At 37.9% G+C, this 23206-nt stretch overlaps 1 protein-coding gene across 1 annotated transcript in view; it reads right to left on the reverse strand.

Moving 5' to 3' along the window:
* Positions 1–23206, reverse strand: part of LOC113585753 (CUB and sushi domain-containing protein 1) — a 266455-nt gene that overhangs the window by 192323 nt on the left and 50926 nt on the right. Inside the window, exon 2 of the mRNA XM_027023454.2 lies at positions 9417–9633. Within this exon, the coding sequence (XP_026879255.2) occupies positions 9417–9633 (217 nt within the window). The remainder of the gene's footprint in view (positions 1–9416; positions 9634–23206) is intronic.

Genomic DNA, 23206 nt, shown 5'->3' on the forward strand with positions numbered 1-23206 from the left:
CAAAGAGATAGGGTAACTCAGCTGTCAGAGTTAATTGACCCGAATGGAAGCCAGATGCAACTCTCCTCCCCAATTATACTCGGTTCTCCTAAAAAACAAGAATACTCAATACGGAACTCAGCCACCAAGAAAACAAAACAAGCTACACCAGAGATGGAATTACACCAGCTCATGAGGGGGATCTATCTTTCAGACTTTAATTGGGTTAATGATCCTTTAATTGCTCTATTCTAGTAATTAACTACTTGCTTTCCTTTTTTTGCAACAACAATTGGACTATCATTCAAAAAGAGTGACCATACTGAGGTAGCCATTGTTTGTATCAGTAACGAAAACATTCACTTCACTATGTGGAGGAAAATATACACAAAGATATCAACCTTGTCCTGAGACAGCAAAAGCCCCTCCAGATATGCCATTTGCCCCTCCAGAAAGTGAGTATTGCTTATATACCAGTTAAAATGGATATAAAATGGATATCCTGTGGATATCCTAACAATGAGATTAATTTACCTAATTATCTCAATGAGATGTCACCATCAAAGTGTACCAGTTTTAAAAAGATGAAAAAATTAGTGAGATAGAACTTTGGAAAATTGTCAAGATGCTGAACTCCTCCATATGTTTTAGATTGCATTCCAGCAGCATTTTTTAAAGAAGTATGAGACATCCTTTGCCTACATGCGTTATACATTGTAAACTGTTCTTCGAAAACAGGTACTTTTCCAGACACCCTCAAAAAAGCAGTTGCAAAACACTGCTTGTCTTGTGGCAACATAATATTTAAATGAAAACAACATTCTTGTCTGTCTTCATAGCACTGAAACAGCATTAGTTAAAATATTAAATAATTTCAGAAGACATGCATTTTGCAACTGTGTTAATTTGGCATCATAGTTCTTTAACTGGATGATAGTACTTTGCTAGTATAGGTGAACATGTTTTAAATATGCCTGACAAGGCTCTATACTTGGCCCACTTTAGATTTCTTTTTTGGATATGTTGCCAAAAATGTTATGTAGATGATAATAGTTATGCATATGTGTAGTGCTAGGTAACCTCTCTGTCCTCTCACAGTTTCCCCCCAGTATTGTAGATCTTATGGCACTTGTTTCTTTGTTTTTGTTTCATTTTAGTCTTCATCTTGTCTTGAGTTTTGTATACCCCTGCCCTTCACTGGTTGCACCTGTATCTATTTTCCCTCTAATCTAGCTGTTTCCTGTCTAGCTTTGTCATCCTTTCCATATCTTCTATATCAGGTGTAACCTCATTTTTCCTCATGTTTCTGTTTCGTTCTGCTTCGTACTGTTCTTTGGTGCTATATGTATATATCCCCACCCTTACAGCTATGGACAGTGACATCAAGTACAATTATAGAAGTACCCTTAATAAACATTGCTATGCATTTGCATCCTATTTCTACTTCATTCCAATTACAGTCCAGCATTGATAAAAAGCAACTTAATAAAACTTAATGAAACCTACTGAACACATTGCAATTTGCAGTAAAGCAAGGGAGAAAATAAGATGCATAATAGATGTGTAAATCTGGCTCAACAGATAAAAGTGGAAGTTAGAAATCTTGGTGTAATTCAAATACAAATGTTCATTAAAAATGTTTATTTGTAACTACAGTTTTTTTAAGGGAAGAAAACCCTTTTTATATGGAAAATTGGTGTCTTTCAGATGTGTGTCTCACCCCAGTGTGCAGTTCTTTGTTAAGTTCTTTGTCAAACTCCTCTGTCAAGTCCTTGTCAACCATGACATCAGAAGGAAATGTTAGCATCTTCTGTTTGTATCCTTTGGTTTTGGTACAGTACTTAACATAATGAATTTGGAAATATTTATGGGTTGGGAGGACAGGAGACAGAGGAGCCAAGTTGAGGAAGAAAAAGTAGACTATGGGGATGCATAGCCATATTATGTCCTTTGTACTCTTTCATATGCAACACACCACTCTGGCCAATGTCTTGTCTATCTTTGTATTTGCCTTAATGACATATCTGCTATGAATTCATAGAATTGGCCGTCAGAATGGGTTCAAACATATTGCAGTGAAATGACACATATGGAAGCAGCCATGTGGCTGCTGATCCACTCTAAATTCGAAAGTGTGTATTGTTTGGTGGAAGCAGTGGAGCTGGTGAAAACTGTAGGGGATGACTCAAAGCCTTTTATCCCTCATTTGGCACGTGGATTTCCTCACAGCACCATATATATACCATATTGGTCCAGCATGCAGATCCAGCATACATTTTGCAATTTCTCATAAGAATCCACAGGGAGGCATTGAAAGCTCTTTCTCCACATTAATTGTACTTTTTTACATGCATTCATTACTGCAAAAAATATGACAGTCTATGTGATCTGTCATCCAGTATGTTCTAATAAAACACAGACTTATAGTGAAACTCAATTGCATTTCTATTCCTGATTTGTACATTATAGGCACTGGAATTGATTTATTTTAAATACCACTTTTTAAAATCAGTAACAAAAAGTGAATAATTCCTCCAACCATGATAAGATATAATGTATTTTATGGCATAAAAACAGGAGAGGTTAGGCAGGAAAACAGAATAATTCATGCAACGAAATATGATGGGGTTCATGTGACATTGCACAGCATAAACTTCAGGTCCTTGGAACTTTGGATGAATGCCATAATCATATATAAAACAGGTAACATAAGTGTTGTTTTCTTTTCAATTGCAACTGATTTTTACAAGACATTATATATTTTTACAATACAACTAATTCTATATTTATAAATCCTACACTTACACATATCAATGTAGCAATGCAATTCTCCTTCACTTGCTTTTTGAGAAATGGTAAAGGAATGGTTACTACCTTTAATGATCAGAAATGATGATCTCCATGACCTTTGGTCTCCAATACTACTAAAATAACCAATTCTGGGAATTAACAAGACCTCCTAAAATGACTACAGTTCAACCAGTACTAAAGATATTATTAGATTGGGCATATTATAAACATCATTTGCAAACCTCCAGTGAAAAGTACCAATAACAAATCTGGACACCCCTACACTGCTTAGTTGTACTATTTTTAACTTTTAGTGTAACTATGAAAACTATGGTATAACATATGGCATAATATAATGGTCAAATGTGTCAAATGAATCAAAGCTACCTTTTAGATCCTTAAAAGCAGCCATCCATACAAACTCTTGACATCAAGTTTCATAAAATGCTTCTGTGAGAGAACTTTCAGAAGTTACTATATAATCTGAGCGTGAAAACGCCACAATCAGGTGGTGCATGTCGCTTCATTTGCCACACGACCTGTGTGTTCTTATGTTATTATGTTTATTCCTTTAAAAACGTTTTTTGACCATCGTCGGTCATTGCTTCTGTTACATTGGCTTTCTTTAGTTCTGCTTAGTGCACTTTTATGATTGTTTTAGTTCATTTTATTAAACTCTTCAGTTGGAGACTTACGTTTGCTTTTTTCCCCGCATGTTCTACACACAACACCGAGCATTACTGATTGAGTGGATCTAATTGAAAACAATGTGTTGAATGGCTTTAAAATATATATTCATCAACCTTTGGTTCTTAATTTTGTCTTAGAAACAAATACAAGCATGAACCTCAAAATATCTTTAAAACACCGACAAAAAACAAAACAACCAAATGAGTCCAAACCTCTAGCTACTACTATAAGTTAATGCATACATTGTTTTTCCCCATCTCAATTCTACCCAAAGGTTTTTCCAACTCCAGCTACTTAACTTGCAAGTGTTTTGCCTTTGCTGTGGCTCCAGAGGAGAGTGGAGGCTGCCGTGACAGGTGCCTGATGGAGAGGAAAGCTGTGCTGCATGATGTGTGTTATCAGTCAGCAAGACAAGGAGTTGGACCCCATACTGGACACCATGCTGGATGCCTCATACTGGACACCATGTTCCTTCTGGAGTCCTCTCTCATATGTACCAGACAAAGGCGGCACACATCTCAGGTGCAGGCTGCAGTGAGATTCCGCGGTGGTGTTCATGCGACACGTCTGCAGATTAAGTATTAATGCAATGCTTCCACTAGCATAAGGCTGTCAGTTTATTCACAGCAATGGCCCTGATTGTTTAGCCAGACCCCTCCCCACCCCCAGTTCAATATTCTGCCCTTGTCCTCACTTTCACTTGATGACTGCTTGCTACTTTCTTCTCAATTTCCTTCTACAACTTTGTGACATGCGGAGAAGACTTGTGATATTTGCCCTATGCATACATAAAGAAGCTTATAGAATTATCAAAGTATGACAATAAGACCAGCGAGGTAAGCACCGTCTCTTTGCCAAATGCTTTCTTAGTTCAGCTAGCTTGAATCTCTGTCCCATGTGCTGGATTTGTTCGAGTCACTGGTTATCTGCGGGTGTCCTATTTTCTCTTTCTAAATATGGGGTACCCTGTTATGCATTCACGAGGCATGTAGGCCATTAACATAAAAAGACCTGGATTAAGGTTCCACTGACACCTTGTGGTGAGGAGACACAGCTCCGGAGAGAAGCGAGTCAGTGACTGGAACTCAGTTCCCGAGTAAATATTAAATCCATGGGTGGAGTACACCAGTCCGTGACGCTAGCACGTGCCATGTATTTGTACTGCACACACTTTTAAGGTTACACATTGGCTGCAGCATGTATGCCGTCAGTCTCTACAGTGAAAAAGACAAAGCTGCATTATTACCTACGAGACCAGACAGAGCTCTGTTGAATTGCTCCCCAAACACACTCACACGCCTCTCTCGGTCCTACACACACACACAGACCCTACAATAATGGTTCTTGCTTCATTAGCACAAGCACAGAGAGTTAGTAGTATCAAATCAGATACTGAATGGTACAAAGGAATTAGCATATGCTAACATGCTACATAAGCAATGCTACATAATGCCTTTGTTTTTGTTACTGACTCAACCAGTTATCAATCACTGACTTTCTTCTCTCATCAAAGCCTTTGCATGAACATGTTAATTTGCTATCACAGCTTCATCTATCAGACTATGTAGTGTCTGCACTCCACACCAAGCAGGCACTGTTATTTTTAGGTACACGATAAAGATATCACAGCGTGGACATTTTTTTTCATCTGTAATACACTCTGCTATTGCACTACGGCAACATCAATATAGTTTCATAGCCTCTATATTATATGCAGTCATCGATTCATAAACCAACATCAATCTTTATTAACACTGAAAATTGTCATGATCAGTCTGAGCACTATAGCTTGTTTGTAGATTCCATTGCAAAGTATTCATTGATAAAGGCAGCTATAAATATATAGTTCTCAATGTTAGAAAATGGAGAGTGAGGGGGGAGGGGATATAATCATCTTCTTAAGAAAGATGATAAAGACAACGAGAAATTACTTAATTAGGCTACTTGACTGAATTTGATGATATTTGTATTATAATCTTTCTTATAGTGACTTTACCAATTCACCTGTTTCATTGAAATGGAATAAAGATTTTGGTTTTTTTAAATACCTTCTAGCAGGTTTTTCAGACCAGATAAAATGGCAATAAAATTCATTAAGCTTATGTGAGCAGCCTGTGAACAGGAAAATCAATGAGATAGAAGGCATAAAAATCTGTGAGCATGGCTTATTTTATGTACAGTCTGATAAACGGAAAGGGAACAGAATGTTTCTACAAACAGAATTTTAGATATAGACATATCATCTGCTCTACACAATCATTTTATTATTTCATATTACAACCCATGCCTTTTCTGTTTGTATGTTGCACTTTTCCTATGCCTTTCTACTAAAGGCAGCTGTCATGAGATGTCATTACTAAAGGCAACATTATTTCTCTTGAGCTTTCAGTCTGTACCACTTCACCTTCTACTTCAGCAAGCAGCAGCACAACCTGAACAAATGTTCTTTACAACCACCTGTTGTCATACACAAGTTTCTTTATTGACTTTCTACAAGAAGCCCTGGATTCTTCTGCACTTTATATGACTCCTTAAAACAGGGACTTCTGCCAAGCCTAAGCTAACTGTGTCTCAAAGTAATCTGCACAGTAGACGATACATTTTGTAGGAGATTCAGTTGCTAGATCTCACAGCTATACACACTTTTATTCAGTCCAGCTCAAATGTCACCTACATCCTCTTTTTACATCTTCATTTAAATCCATTAACTATGTGTTAATATACATCACAAAATACAGCACAGTTTTGGTAATTCCAGAAGTAGGCTTGTCAAACCTTCTGGCCTTTCCTACCAGAGGCAGATCCCAAAATCTCAATAACAGTACAAAAAGTCATAAGTATGCTTCCTTTCAAAAAACTATTTTACAGCTCAGTGGTCCATCCAAAAAATGCCATAGCCAACTGGGGAAGAGTTGCCCTCCTATTCTCAAGCATGGCCTTATTTTCACCATTTATTTACTAGCATTGTGATTTGCTAATCATGCATTTGAGTGTTGTGTCTTCACACGACCATGCCAACAGTTCATTAATCAACATGGTCTTCATTCAGTTTTACTTGTCTTTAATTTAGTTACTAACTAAATAATTCACCTCCTAACCCACACTCTTCATGAATTAAACCAATCAATTTAGAACAGCTAAAGAAGCCCATATTCATTCATTAAATGTATAGAAATTATAATGTTTCTTGATATTTTAAAGTGAAGAACTCAAACAGCATGTAACAAAACCTTTTTTGTTTTCTTATAAGATACCTCACCACCTCATAGCCTCAATGTTTTCCACAGATGGATCCAAGGTTAAGCGCTGTATTCTCTATTCTACCCAACAACTCTTGGCTCAATTTTTGGTTCTTCACACAGGCCTAACTGCTAAGCAGTCAGTTCAAATATTCATTTCCATTCTTCTACTGCCACCAATGTTTCTATATTTATGCAGTGTCTCTGTGATTTACAGAACTTGAAGTACATGAAGTATACTCAGTATTAAGCATTGCCTTGACAAGAGAAAACCAGTGTGTCACTGTGAAAAAGTATTCTATTATGTCTGTTATCTTTGTGCAACAGTATATAACACAAGGCTCTATATAGTCAATAACTAGAAAAAGCAGAAAGGGAAATTACAACTTTGTATAGGCCTGACTCTCAGTACTGCAAATTAGTAGTAGCTTTTTTCCCCCTCTAAACACCACAACAAAAAACTAATTCATACCAATTAGGCAAGAAACTATTGCACCAAATGTCCATTCAAAGGAATAGTCTATGACAGGAATATTTGGTCAGCCAGTTACTTGCTAAAGCTAGCTTTCACCCCATATACTTCTATAGTCTTTGTAATTCCATTTGCTGGTCACAACTACACAGAGTCTGGAATGAAAACATAGTAGCTTTTTAATCACAGGTTCACTTATGAAATTCAGTCTGAGACTGAAACAAGTGTTGTGCACTTATACCAACTGAAACTGTTAAACCAACTGAAACTACATACTAAATAGTAAGCAAAAACTTCAACCTTTAACTATTCAGTGTGACTAATATTAGATTTTATCTAGTAACAAGGTTGAGGGGCATGACTACCCACATGAAGACTTCATAATACAGTATTTATATGATGTCTTTAAACAAAAAGTAAAACATTTTACACGTAACCTGTTAAAAGACTTTTATCTGATCAATTTTAGCTAGCAACAGGATCAAAACTCCTTGGTATTAATGTCAGGCTGATTAAAACAAGCAGCACTACACTGTGGGCTGTATCAAGAAAATCACTCTTCTGCAAGTACTGGACTGTGCCTCTTTCCTTGATTGCCTTGATTTACTACACAGAACTAGCCACTGCCAAACCATATGTATTATTTCTCAGTAACTACCTTTCCAATGTGTTGCCTCTCAGATCAGAGTACATTAGGCATCTCCAAAATCACTTACATTCTGTCTCTGGCTGCAGCTGAACCTGTACAAATGGACTCTCGATCCATTCTGCATCATTTTACCCATCAACCTCACAGCTCTATCTGAAACAACACCTTGGAAGTGCAAAAAAAAAATAAGAAAGCTGCTAATCAAATGTATGTACCATGTATTTCTGACCAAGCAATGTTCTAAAGAAAAATCTTGAAGAGATAAATGTTGGCCTCTTTAATTTGATTACAGAACATGTGTTTAGATCAATTGATCTTTACATGCTGTTTTGTAATATCTCCTGGCAATGGTGCAGCAGAAGTAAAGGATGCGTCATGGAAAAAGAGAGAGAGTATGTGAGAGTGAGAGGAAGAGAGAAAGAAGAAGTGAGAAAGAGAAAGTGAGAAAAGGGAGAGAGGGGGAGGCAAAAGAAAAAGGGAAAACGGACAGAAACATCAAGGTACATGAAGAGACTTACCAGTAATAGCAGTTATTGTACAGGTCCAAGTGCATTTCAAGCCTGTGGCCACCTCCATACATTTTAAGCCCCCTACCATAACACAGCTAATGTACGTCACATCTATATCACCAGCACTCAAAGTGCTACTTAAATAGAATCACGCAATGGACTTGGCTTGCACATATGCAACCTTTGACTACTAGTTGCCTACCAATTTAAAATACCTTTTTGGATCGGCAAACATTTTTGGTTCAATATCGCTTGAACCTGAAAGACCCCAGTTCAAACTTGGTCTCAGAACTGTTAGATCTTTGTGTTAATTGTTCAGTGCTTAAAAGCATTCTGCATCTAATTATAGGCACTCCATTTTCACCAGAAGCTCAAGCACTTTACTTTCACGTCTATTGATCATAGCTCTTCATAAAACACTTTTAGCTCCTCTAAAATGGTGCACATAATACACATACCTAGAGGCATTCTTTAAAAATCTTAAGTAGAGGAACTATAGAAACTCTGTTTATGCAATCACTGCAACCCAAACTTTAATTAAAATCTCTCTCTTTTTTCTCCCAAGATAGGGTGGGAGGTTTTTTTTAAATGACGTCTTTACATAAAATGGTCTGGTACTATTTATATTTAAATAAATGCCCATTGAGATCTCTGAGCGCAGTCAGAAGAGACGATAAGAAAGTGCGTTCCCATTGCCTGGGTGAACTCGTATGAGGCAGGGCAACTTGTGCACAGAGACCTGCGACTGCAGCACAAATCTGGAACTTCCAGGGGCAGGGGCACGTTATCATTCATGTACATTTTTTACAGCAACAGTGATCTGTTGAATGTGCTCTACACCACCAGAGGCGAGGAGAGGGCAGCAGGGAGAAGGCTATGAGGAAAAGGCAGCAGGAAGACGAAAGTATTGGGTAGAGGGTGGCAGGGACGGGCAGTAGTGGGATGACGGCAGTAGTTTGGAGAGGGCACCAGTGACAGGGCAGTAGTGGGAAGAGGGCAGTAGTCTGTAGAGGGTGGCAGGGAGAGGGCAGTAGTGGGTAGAGGGAGACAGAGAGAGGCCAACAGTGAGAAGGCGACGAGGCTCCTACCTCATTTTTAGGTTGCCCGGCTGTGGCTGCCCATCGTAAATGGAGACGATGTCAAAGTCCTCCTCCAGCGCGAAGGTGTGAAAGGACAGCTGGATCCTGTTGCGCTCGCCTGTCACTATGATCCACGTGCAGTTGGCGTAGTTGGGGTAACCGTGTGGGAAGCCAGGACTCTCTATGGTTCCATTCAGGCCTTGCACCACACCACCACATGGCTGACCTGGAGACAGGGCCACAAGAGAATCACTCGCCCTCAAATTCCCAAATGTACACATTAATTATAAATCCAGCAGTGGCATAAATGTAATCTGAATGGCACGCAAGCAGTGCGAGTCTAGTAAGATCTAATTATGCACTGGACATAATTTGAAATTTGTTACAATAACAGGAACCAGATTCACAAAAACATCATATTTTAGAACTACTACAAAACTTTTTAGGAGTTTTACTCATGCTATTACTCTCATGCTTCCATGTTACACTGATCCTTACACTTCTGATTAACTAACCTCAGTCAATGTCAGATCAAAAGCAATGATGATCAAAAGATTTGTCCTTGGAAATTAAGTTATTGATTGAGAAACAAAATCTTTTTTTATAAAAGAACAAAAAATCTTAGATCTTATTCAGTACCACATTGCTTGAAAATACTTAATCTTTCTTGAATGGCTGACAAAACTTTTCCAGTCAGATATCACCCTACACTTAATCATGATGAACCCAAAAATTGGAGGTCCAACACCAAATCTTCTTTTTAATGTGGTCATCTTTTATTTAGATGCTCACAGTAGATATGGGAACAATGTCCTAGATTTGTACTGATAATACGTTGTGTGAAATATATTATAATGCATTAAATTCACTATAGATAATTGGTTGTAGCCTCTTGTGTTTAGTTAGTCTACAGTCTGCATTTAGATTTGTTTCCAAGGAATGGTCTTAATCATTACCATATAAAAAACAAACAAGTAAACAAACACAAAATATAAACTCTTAGGTTGGAAGGCTCTTTTCAGAATTTGCTTCAATCTGAAACCTTAATAAATTATCTTTTGTTCCACAAAGTGTTTTAGCATTAAGAAGCTATATTTAATCAGAATAATGGTGGTGAGGGGTATGGACTGCTGGTCACTTTTTTATTAACTGACATGTTTCATTTGTTTGCATTCTGTGTGTAATGTTGGCACTATGTTTAAATGTAGAAGACAATGACAAATTTCCACTGCAGTGGACAACAAAATGCTTGTCTCTTAAGGCAACTGGAGCCTTCCCGTTGTCTCTCACACCCTGAAAAGTGCCATAGTCTTTGACTATTGCACATGCGTTACTCCTTCTTTACCAACAACTCCCCTACCCTATCCCAGTTCAGCTCATCTTTAGCACAGGAAAGAGTATGCCATCAAAGTTCAGCAGTTGTGTCACATGCTGCACTGAATCCCAATCATCAGCAATGCATTTGGGTCCATTAAAGAAGTGTATAGTCTTTGATGAAAGGAGATTATACCATTGTCCTCTCAACCTCTCTGGCTTTTTCCCTCTGAATAAGGCTAAATCTTTCCACCCTCAGCTGAGCACCACAAACTGAGGGTACACAGAGAGGAGTGTGTCTGCATATAGATGCCACCATTGATTTTGACTTGCTCATATGGTGATTCCCTGGCACAGCTTCATGTCAGTCTTCATGGCACTTTTTTCAGGATAGGCAAATAGCCAAAACCAGCTCAAAGCAAAAACATTTATTTCCCGTTACGTAAGTGGCAAAGATTTGCTAAGAAAAATGTGACTATGTTTTATTGTTGTCTGATTAAATCATTTTAGAACATTAATGCATTTCAGAGGAGATATGAATGAAAGCAAGAGCGAAGACCAAATGACATCTAAAGGCTTCATGAAAGACCCTTCATGTGTTCTATGGCATTTCACTGCCATAAAGTTACTGTGTAATGCTGAGCATAACAATTTTATTTAAATCTTCTTAAAAGAGTCTTCCCCCTTCGCCTCCTGTCAATACAACATGTGTTTGTTGGGGGGGATTAATCATGTGTTCCCAATAGGGGTCGTGACCCTATCATTCCTTCCATATCACTCCTCCATTAATCATGCCACAGTGTTCTTCACCTTTCAGCAATGCACCCATTCATCACTTGGTGGCTCCAAGTGTGGCCCCAGCATGAGGGAAAAGGGCCATTTGATGGAGAGGCTTTCAGATAAAACTTAAATAATTGTCTCCCTTTTGACTGATTCAAAACATAATCAGTCAGCACATTAACAGACAGCAATGGGTGCAAAGGTTGATGATGGCAACCGCTCATAATGTTCTGCAGTTGGACAACAGTCATCAACCCAGCATTCTCTGGTTCAAGATGGTCATGAAGTTAACTTAAGGATTCAGCTGCAGAATATGTGAGAGCATACTGCGTGACCAGTTGCATTAAAACATTTTCTCAAACATGTAAACCTTCGTTTTGAAGGCCTTTGTTATGGCCTGAGAGAAATGGGGAACATTAAGCAGGTGTTTTATAACAGCAGATTCCATAGAGATACAATCCACAGCCCACAGATGAAATGCACCATCTCTCTGAGCTCTTGGCACTCACTGCACACAACATGCCTACAAGACACACTTTGCAGCTAGATGATGTAGAAATCTATAACCTTTCCAAAAATGCCAGCCATTTGTAAGCTCTAGTTCTAGCTCAGGTATCGTATCTAGAAACACTTGCAATGAAAAATAAATCTGAGCATCTATATAATGGCATTGTCATAATATTGTGTTAATGTCTGTGCAGTTGTGGAGGCCAGTGCAGCCTTCCTTGTTTATCATTCTCCACTTCAGTGGATGATGTCCCAGCAGACTGTATCTGACAACCAATGTGCTCGACACTGTTAAACAGGACGTTCCTCCTTATAAATCAAACCATACCTCATTAAAACATTAAATTAAATACCTCTGAGGTTTTACAGCTGGGAAAACAAAACCTTACCCTCAGGACTGGAGCTGTAACTGACAGCTCTAGAGCAGGGCCTGGCAGCTAGACATAGATATGTCATACATATCATCACCAAGCTTTGAGCATACAGACAAGGGTTGCATGGTCATACAGGCGAGGGTCCAAGGTACTGAAATGAGGCATGTCCAAAGGCAAAACAGGTTCAGAGTCACAGCTACAAAGAAGCTCAAAATTACAGTCAACCGGGAAATAAATAAGACTCAGGCAGCACAAATGATTGGTGAGACTCTGAAAAGAGCAGCAGTGTGGAGAGAGACTTTACAACCCATTGGTTGATTTCTATTATATATGGTGCAGGTGTTCACAGCAACTGCTGAGGGCTAGTAGACTGGCAATTTTGAAGGTGGTTAAGTCAAGAGAATGATCAGCTATGTGACAAGATGTTCTCCAATCTAGGGCTAAAGAGTCACAGTATTATAGACCTTGGTATTTTAGTAGTTCAAGAGCTGAAAAAATACCAAGCCATCGAAGAGGCACAAACCCAGTCTATATGAAAGATTTGATCTTGGTCATATACTGAATGTCTGTCCCCTTGGCTGATCTACACACACATACACACACACACACACACACACACACACACACACATCTTACATATATTGTTTCATCCACCTACGATCACATTTGTGGTTTATTTTCAAGTGTTAACTCTTTTTTAACTCTGAATTTCCTCTTTCTCTCAGCATTATTAGGGCATATCAAAAGGACTGAAGGAGTTTCACTTCTTTTAACATCATTTTTTTCTCTGGTTTGGAATATGTGTGAAATACCTACATAATGTCCCATGACGATGTAACTGGTGGAACAATCACAGATTACATTATATACAACATATATTTGATATATATATATATATATATATATATATATATATTTGATATATATATATATATATATATATATATATATAATATCACTATTTTTTCCCAAATAATTATACAGCCTTGACTAATTTAATAAAATGTTCACATTTTCTAGCTGGGAGTTTCTAGCTGGGACACGTGGCTACTTCCTCTCCTCTTTCTTCTTTCTGGAATACAGATGATCATTGTTTGTAGGCTGCAAGGCTACTCTGCCCTTGCCATAGACCACCTTGTAATCTAGGGTAAAATACAGCCTTAATTGTCCTACTGATAGTATTTGGTATTGATTTGTAGGTGTTATCACTATAGTGCCCCACCTGAGCTCAGCAGCCAATAAATTCCCATGCAATTTCTTCTGTATAGCAGCCATGCCCCAGTCACATACTGAAATGGATGACATTAAATAAACAGCTACAAATTCACTATTAAAAAAAAAAAAGAGGTATATGAATTGTATGTATGATTACAGATTACTGTACAACATGCAACATAGTTAGTATAGCTAGTAAATCAGATGCTCATTAAAATTATGTGAGTAGTCTATTAATATAAGTGAACTCATAAGTAAAGAGACACATTTTAAGCTATTCTATGCATGCTTGAAGACTGGAAGGCCTTCCTGATCACATTCATATAGGCTGTCACTAATGTGTCAACAAAAACACTTAGAAATTAAGAATATCTCTCATTTGGGAAGTTGGTGTCTCCTAACATTCAGTATGCTACCATTAGACGTGTACTCTCACTGGTCTCACAGTAGTAAATAAAACAACTGCTTGTATTAATTTGTTTAAAGGAACTCAAAGTGTATAGAAATCATTGCTGGAATAACTAATAATTTTGCTGTACATGTTCAGCCAAATTATATAGCATTCTTTCATAGCAGTCAAAATTACATCAGTCTTAACTCTCCACATGGGATGTCATTCTAAGCATGAAATATAATTTATTCAAGTTATTAAACAGCACTTCACTCATTGCCTTGGATGAAAAAAAGAGAACAAAACAACAATAAATCAAAGATTCATGCATATCTCAAGGTGAACTCTATGTTCACTGAATATGCTATTTACACAAGCATGCTATGTCAACACCACTGGTATGACAACACCACTACAAATGGAGGTTTGGTGGCTGCTTGGATATCATCACTATGAGACTCTGTAATTAATACATCTAAGGGATGAAAAATGCCATGTTTCACTTACAGAGAACTCACAGACATCTGCGCATGCATTAGCACTAACTAGCTAACAGAAAGGGGCATGGATATATTACACAGGCAATAGAGAAACATCATTATTTGTCAGAACATATGGTTGTTTTTGTTGTTGGTTGTGTTATCATTGTACATTCAAGTTTACCATTACACATCACAAATAAATATCAGTTCACTCGTCATGTAAATGTTGCATTATGTTCAACAATCTTGCCAAGTCATAAAAATACCTTCCCAGACAATATAACTGCACTTTAACTACAGTGAACTGACAACAGCTTTGTGCAAAGTCAAATATCTGCAGGTTCGAAAATCCATATGCATAATTAATTATCAAACGCATTCAGCTGCATTCAGTTAATTTACTGTACAGATGTAAGCATACTGTGCAGCAGACAACAAAATACCCAACAATACAAACTCAAAAAAAAGAAAAAGATTCTATGAGAGGTTTATGACACCTTGGACCCCAGTAATCACCTTAATTACCTTTGCAACCTTGAGAAAAATATAGCACATATATTACAGGAGGTGTCACTTCCCAGACAAATGCAAGGTTTTCCCCTCCGTGCACACATACATCAGCCCCCTCTAACTGATGTATTCAAGGTTTCCAGGGCTTGTTGTAAATTTAAAAACCCTATGAATAAACACATTTTACCTTTAATAGGTCACCAACACAAGCAGGTAGTTATATGCAACTGAATAGATTATTTAAACATGCATGGTAACTATTTAAATGCTATAAGAAAAACTCCCTGAATTTCCTCAGTATTAGGATGTGGAATTCATTGTCCCTTTCAATCTGTTATTTTTTATAAGGAGTACTTACCCTGTATCTCCCTGGCGCCACGAGCTTATACAAACTAGTTCTCTTATAATCCTACAATGGTTTTTTTGTGTGAATGTATGAGTATTTATGAACTTGATTTAACAAACAGAGCTGATAAACAAAAAGGAGGGGAAAAAGGTTCCTATGAATTCCACCAAGGCACTAATATTTCTGGTGTATGTTTTTACTCAGCATGTCTTTTGAACAAAACTCCTAAGGCTCACCACTTGGCTTTGGCAAACTGAGACTGATGTTCTTTTCTTAGGACTTGCAAAAACATGATATGGATGAAATATACTCTATGCATAAAAAAGTCTACTTTTGGCAAAAGTCTACTCCCAAATGGTTTGTACAGCAGCTCCTGCCCTGAGCACCAGGAAACACCGTAGGCGCCTGCCGAAAACATCAAAGCAGTCATCTTGTCCTCACACTGCCCTTTTCTAAACCTCAAACCAAAGCTAGCCAACTCAATGTTTACAAAACCGTGTTAGATAAACACTTCTGTACAGTCACCTTATTCATTCTGCTCTTGCTCTCTGTCATCGCCATAGCTCTTCCTCCTTCCACCTTTTATAAGATGAGACCAGATCCACCTACAGCTACTCAAACTCAAAGTGCTGTGTCTATGATCTTTATCGAGATGCCCCCTGGTTAACAGCATCAAATGCATGATCGTTTTGGGCAATTTTTAGTTCTCCTTCCATTCAATGTAATAAAAAAACAAAACAAAAAAAAGATTTTATGGGTCTCAATGCATTGCTATGAGTTTAAGGAATGAGTGTGCTATCAGAGAAAAATATATTTCTGACTGACTATTGTGAACAGAACCTTTGTCTAATACTGATTACTGGTCTAGATCCGATTATTCTAAAAATGGGATTTTCAGCCAATTACTGAACAATTTTCTGCTTTGGCTGAAGCAATATCAAAGTGAACCCAAATCAAGATGGATGTCTAAAATGAAGCCTTGTCACTAGAAAACACATCTACACATGACATATCATTCATCTTCCCTGGATTTGATGCACACAAATCAGGATATTATACAAATGCAATTTGTGTTGTAGGGTCTGTCAATCACTTTACCCACACAAATAATTGGAAATGTTCAGCAAACAGGCATATTTACAGTAGTATGCATAGAGACATACCATTCCCTCAACACCAAATGATCCCACAATCCATAGCACAGATTTCTTTTTCAGTTATACTACCCATAACATGACTACATAAACAAGCGCACACACACACACACACACTGTAGTGGCAGATATTTTTGTTTATTTGTGAGGTTTTTTTCATTAACAATAGTTTTGTAATTTTGTTTGACTTTAAGCACTGAGGGTTAAGGGCCCAGGGGCCCAACAGTGGCAACCCAGCAGTGGTGGGGCTCGAATCAGCAACCCCCAAAACACAAGTCAAGCACCCTAACCACCAAGCCCTATTGCACATTATTAGCATGCAGTCGTATATGCCTGGTGTAATTTTATATTATTATTTCCATGGCTTAACAAAGTGTGGGGAACTGAAAAAGTGGCACAGCAACCCAGCTTGGCACACAATACATGAATGGTATTGGTAGAGCTGCATAAGTAGTTATTTAATATGGTTTGATTGTGTCAGCCAGGACAGCATGATGAATTAGCAATTGACTTCTGACCCTACTCAGCACCCAAGATTTGCGAAATAATGCAGATACAAATTACACACATATTTACACTCAACATGTACCCAAATAGTGTAATATGTATAAATGTCCCTGTGTAACTGATATTAAATAAAAATCAGTGTGGCCTTTGTTTAGAAGGCATACACTGCTAGCTTATCTCTGGTGCATCTTGTTGCAAAGCATGACTCAGTTTCATCTTTCTCTCTCCAGCTCTCCCTCTCGCATTGAAAATGTGTCTTACATTCACATTCTTCTGGAGTTAAGAGGCTTTAAATAATTTTCTCTATAAGCCTAAAAACGTGGGTTCTGACCTTTTCAAAACTTTGGAACTTTTTTTCCCCATTGAAACTTCTGATTAAGAACAAACAGAAAGCCAGAAAAGCATGGTTCTTTTTTCCAGATTTAAATGAACGCCACCCCTCAAAAAAGTTGCTCTCCACTGGTTTCCTCCAATTTAACCTTCAGGCACTATTTTAATAATATGACTCACTATGCACATTCCGACTGACACGGAAATGTAGAGTAAACAAACGTATCCTACCCCAAATTTAACATAGCTAGCTATCAAGTTCCTTTCTACTTAGTAGGCCTACTCTTGGCACTAGATCAAAACGAATCCTGACGGGAGGGAAAAGCGTTTCTGTTATGACTAAATATTACATACTTACAGAAAACCTAAGCTCATTAATATATTGTATTTACTGGCTCAAACTAGCTAAATAAATCATATCCCTTACAATAATTAACATCTATGGCGCAATTGAAAGAGGCTAGCGTCACTAGCCTCTGCATTTTACCTCCTGCAGCTCACAGTGACCCCTACTGACCAAACTAACGTTGTGCGCCCTAACCCATATGCTTAACAACTTCGGAAGAGCCCTTTATATACTTACCGGAATATTTTAGCACGACTGAATGACAGCGCACTTTGGAGAGCGGATTTGAAAGTGACAGATTGCGAAGCTGCATTAAAACTTTCTTCCACACATGAATAAAGTTGCAGAGCAGGCTGCTTTAATCCTTCGTTACCATGGTGACATCAGCCCCAGCAGTACGACTATGCGCTGGAATTATGCAGTGCTTGATCTTTCTGACCAAAATACCAAGAACATTAGCCAACAACTAAATGAACACACAAAGAGAACACCTAACGTGTACATGTCTCAATGTTTAGTTACCCTGCTTAGTGGTAGATTAGTTCACTCTTTAACATTGCAAAAATAGCTGTGTGTAGCTAATCAGCGTAGTGTAGGGGTACAAACCAAAACAGAGGCGTTTAAATTCTCCTCCAACAGAATTGGCCTGTCTTCTGCATGTTCAGTCACAATCGTGCGTGGCATAAATCAGACACCCACAACAGATGAATAGATTAATTAATGATTACATCGCCAGGGGAAGTGCGTAAATGCAGTTTTGTTCTTAAGAAATAGGCACGTTACCTCATCTGGGGATAGAGGCATCAGTACTCTCGTGACAGCGCGCCGCTCGCGTTTAAGGCGACGCTAAAATGCATGAGTGACGTAAACAAAAGGACTGGAGGCTTCTGCAGAAAAAAAAAGATTTAGAGCATTATTTATTACTTCCTCGTAATTTCACTGTTCCTACTTTTCTAATCTCGAACAGGCCAAAACAAACCAGAATAAACCCCAAAACAAACAAATACCCCCCCCCCCCTTAAAAAACAAAAAAACAAAAACAAAAACCCAAATCAGAATGCAGAATTGCATGATGTAACATGCAGTTCCACTGCGGTGAGGTTTTCAGTAGTGAGCTTGAATTCCTGTTATCACTGCTCTAAATTATCACTCAGATTTTAGGAGTATCTTGGAATTATGATTCAGATATTAGAGCTGTAGAAATAACATTAACATGGAAAACTGGCCTGGGCTCCAAATTGTCATTGACAGTCCCAAACCAAAAAGAATAAGTAGTGAAGCCATCTATCCAAATTAAGACCTGGCTAAAATTAGAGTTAATTTGCAAGCCAGAAATAAAACAGAAAGCTCTATCATAAATATTTTCTGTCATGCACAGTAAAATGACCAGTGTTGTGTGTGTTTTGCTCACGTGTTGAATTAACACGTATAGTGTTTTCCAGACCAATAGTCCTTAACCTATAGGCTAATAAGGACTGCCAGTGGTAAAGTGCCACAGTTTTTTTAAATCCACTTAAATTCCATGCAATTTATTTTAATTATTTTAAGTCTAGACTTCATGCTAGTTCAGGTAACTAGCACTAAGGGTTAATCCAACATTTGAGATTTTTCTGCATTGGTATAAAAAAGTGATAGGGAGCTCTGGTCCAATATGCATTAAATTTGCTGTATATATTATGTCCCTGAAGTGAAAAAAAAAGAAAATTCCTTTTTGTTAATGTAGGACTTTATTTCTAGCAGTGTGAAGAGGTTGACTGATAGACCATGTATTGATCAATGGAAAGAACCAATGCTGCAAGTATATTAAAAAGTGTTCTCTCGCAATGGCAAGTGGTATGAGCAGGCCACATGGCCAGATAAGAGAGGTCTGCACTCCCAGTTAGATAGAACTCCAACCAGGACAAGAGGCCAACTGAGCATGATTGGATTTTGTGTCTGAAATAAACGACAAATGAACAAGATAGATATGAAACAGGGCCTCACAACCTGGAATGAGATAGAAGGAATGTGTGTGTGTTAAAGAGAGAGAGAGAGAGAGAGAGAGAGAGAGAGAGAGAAAGAGAGAGAGAGAGAGAGAGAGAGAGAGAGAGAGAGAGAGAGAGAGAGAGAGAGAGAGAGATTCATCTGAAAGAAGCAAGGCTCAGTGGATTACCCACAAAGGATTTAGTTGGAGTTGGAGACATGCCCTAAACGATTCCATGTGGTCATGGTTTCAGCATATGTGCATGAATGAGTATGAATACTCTTCACAGAACAATGGTGCTGATAATACAGTATTCTGTATTTTCTTTGTGAGCTTTCTTTGAGGGAACAATGAGAAGGAATAGAAAATTCACATTCAAGAAAATTCAAAAATAGACTTGCAGTCCATCAATATAATATTATTACATTTTGAAAACAGTTGCCATAAAATATCTGTGCTTGCCAAATTGTTATGAAAATAAGTTATAGCTTATCTGAAGAGAATTATATTTCATGATTGCCCTGGGTGAAAACTTCATGACAGAATCAATATGACTATCAAACACTACTGGGTTGCAAAACAATTAACATATGTAGTACCTGTCTTCAACATCCAGAGAAGCAACCTTATTTTAAGATGCTTAAAACCTTCCTACATCATAAATAAATAAATAAACATTTAAAAGCCTGACCTCGAGAATGTGATCATATTTTACAATATTTTACAAGTAATGAATCAAAGTACCTTACACTTAGTTAAATGAAGTGCCGATCATTACAGATCTGTGAGTAATTGTTCTGTGTTGGTGATTAATTGTGCAGCACTAGCACTAGCCAACCGGGAGCAGTACACTGATGGGGAATGTCATTTTGAGTGGGATCTCTAGGGAATAACTCACAGAACCCCCATACCCTCATTATCTCTCACTTACACTTTCCCAGATAAAAAATACTGTTGCGTGTTTATCTGGGAAGTAGCCAATGCTCATAATAAAGCCAATACCTACAATCTTTACGAAACAATGAATATGGATGTGTCCATGGGTAATTAATTGACTTAGCTTCTAGCTTCAAAATGAATGAATCAACTAATAGGCTTAAAAAATAATGTGTAAGAGAGGGTGACAGGTGTGATTTATTGCCTAAATACAGCATAGACATATACAATGCCTTATACATTTTTGTAGGCTTAATGTAGTCTTAAAAGGTTATCAGAGAACAATGGGGAGTCCATGATGCCAAAAGTACATGCCATATGAGGTACAAATAGACAGTTATTTATCTAGTGACAGAGAACCCGAAACATATTTAAACGCGGGGATATCAGCATTTATATAAATTGCACTCCAGCGCCAGGAAGTGGATGGTAAACAGGAGTGTACTGACTCCAGGTCAGGCATTTTGAAGATATTCAAATGAAGCTCCTTTCAGCCACAGTACAATCCAGCATCGGAAAGAGATGTTCCTTCAATTAGAAATTTCACCTTATCATGCAAGGTTATATACCCTAGCAAAGATTTTAATAAATGAAAGTTGGCATGATCTCATTTTCCCAGTATGAATATATGAGCTATAGGGTTTTTTTTAGCAATGTCAGCAATTTTTCAGATTTCAAAACTCAGAACTAGCAATATTAGCATAACTTTGCTTAAAGTATTTCTTTAAGACGAATGTCCACATCAATATAGTAAGTATTAGCTGCATCATGTTCTTGACTGACATAAAGTGTTAGCACTCAAAGCACACAGGTTTTCAAAAGTGTGTACTATGGTTCTATTCCACAGATAATGACACTGGACTCTGCAAAGGTATGAAGAACAACTGAGAGCATCGTTGCAAAGGCTCTGTGGTCTTAGATCAACCCAGTTTTTGTTTGCAAACTATTTAATATTGGAGTGAGAATTAATCACTATGTTCAACAAACTGCCAGCGCTGTACTCTGGGTCATCTACGCATACATACCACATGTATTCACCGAGTCACAGTTTTCACACAGATTAATAAGAAATTTAAGCAGTCACAGAAATAGGGCCAAGGTCATTCCAGGACTAACTTGCAGTTCAATAATTGACACCATAATAAGTGGACATGCTGCTTTGTATAGTGCGTACCATCTGAGAAGAACCTTTGGCATTACGAAGTCTTTGCCCATTACCATGGGCATCACTTGTCATCACTGATGACAAGACATCTTCCAAACTAACATGAAGTCTCAATCAATAATCCTGTGTCAGAAAACTCTTATCAGTGTGTAAAGCAAATGTCACAAATTCCCCCTCTCCTATCCTGAGTGTGCTGACTTCAGGTTCACAGCCTACACTCCTCCACCCTCTTTTGACCTCTGTCTCCATAACCCCAAGCAAACTGGCATTTAGAACATGTTAGTGTAATGGGGCAAAGCGGGGACATGCGTAAACATGGTCAGGGGAGAAAGATGAGAGCACTTCCCTACTCTGTCCTGAAGAGTAAGGAGCGTTTAAAGCAACTGGCTGACTGTTCAGTTTTCTTTCAGCAACTCTCAAGCCTTAGCAAATGCTTCATACATTAATAGAAAATGGTAAGGCTACAGACTATGAAGGTCAGAATACAAATTCTTACTGCTCTCTTTCAGAGACACATTGAATGAGGGGTTTAATTAATCAACAAAGGCAGATAATGTGTTTGGGTCAATCCAGTGGGTGTAGTGATTTTGGGCCAGATTTTAGAACCATTAGTCTTGATTCCATCCATTATATAATGGGAAGGGGAGTGGGCAATTGACAGAACTTCTGAGACAGAGGAGAGCAAAACTTCATTATCATAAGGAGTAAACTTTAGGATAAATGGCTCAGTAGAGAATTAGGGAATAAAAACTGAGACTATAGAGACACTTGGAACTCAGAGCAGGATGGCACACAATATAGCATTGCAGACATCATATCTCCTGCTTTACAACATGCATCCTTCAAGACACTTTATATTTTAATAAACCCCTTCAAATCAAGTCCATTACACACACTCAAAACTTGGAGGCCTGGAGCATTTTTCTCACATTGTTTGATGCATCTACCATTCTGCATCACTGCCCAAGCCACAATTTAATGAACCATGACAGATATTTATGTTCTGAACTGGCTCTGGTATCTTTTGAGGGCCTTCAGACTTTATTTTGGTATAATGTCATGTTTATAACCACTTTTATATTGGATCTTAGTGAAGGAACAAAATGACAAATTGTGCCCTTGAATTTCTACTCAGGAAACATCAGATGAGGTGTCTACACCCAGATTTACAGTGGTGCTTGTCTACTGTTCCACCACCTTCTTGGGATATCATCTTTCAAGATGAGTGCATTGGCTTTTATCACTGTGCCAAACTTGTCATCCATAAAAATACAAATATATGAGAGATCCATTTCACTTGGGGCAACACAAATAACAACAGAAGCAAAAAAAAAACAAAAAAACACAACACCTTTACCTAGATATATCAGGAGGGATATTTTGTTAAACCTATTCAAGTTTGGCTGTACAGTTGACCACTGTGCACAAGCACATTTTTAAAATGTGTCCCCAAACATTCAGTGACTGAACAAACACAAA

The sequence above is a fragment of the Electrophorus electricus genome, chromosome 11, assembly GCF_013358815.1.
Source record: "Electrophorus electricus isolate fEleEle1 chromosome 11, fEleEle1.pri, whole genome shotgun sequence".
Taxonomy (NCBI): Eukaryota; Metazoa; Chordata; class Actinopteri; order Gymnotiformes; family Gymnotidae; genus Electrophorus; species Electrophorus electricus.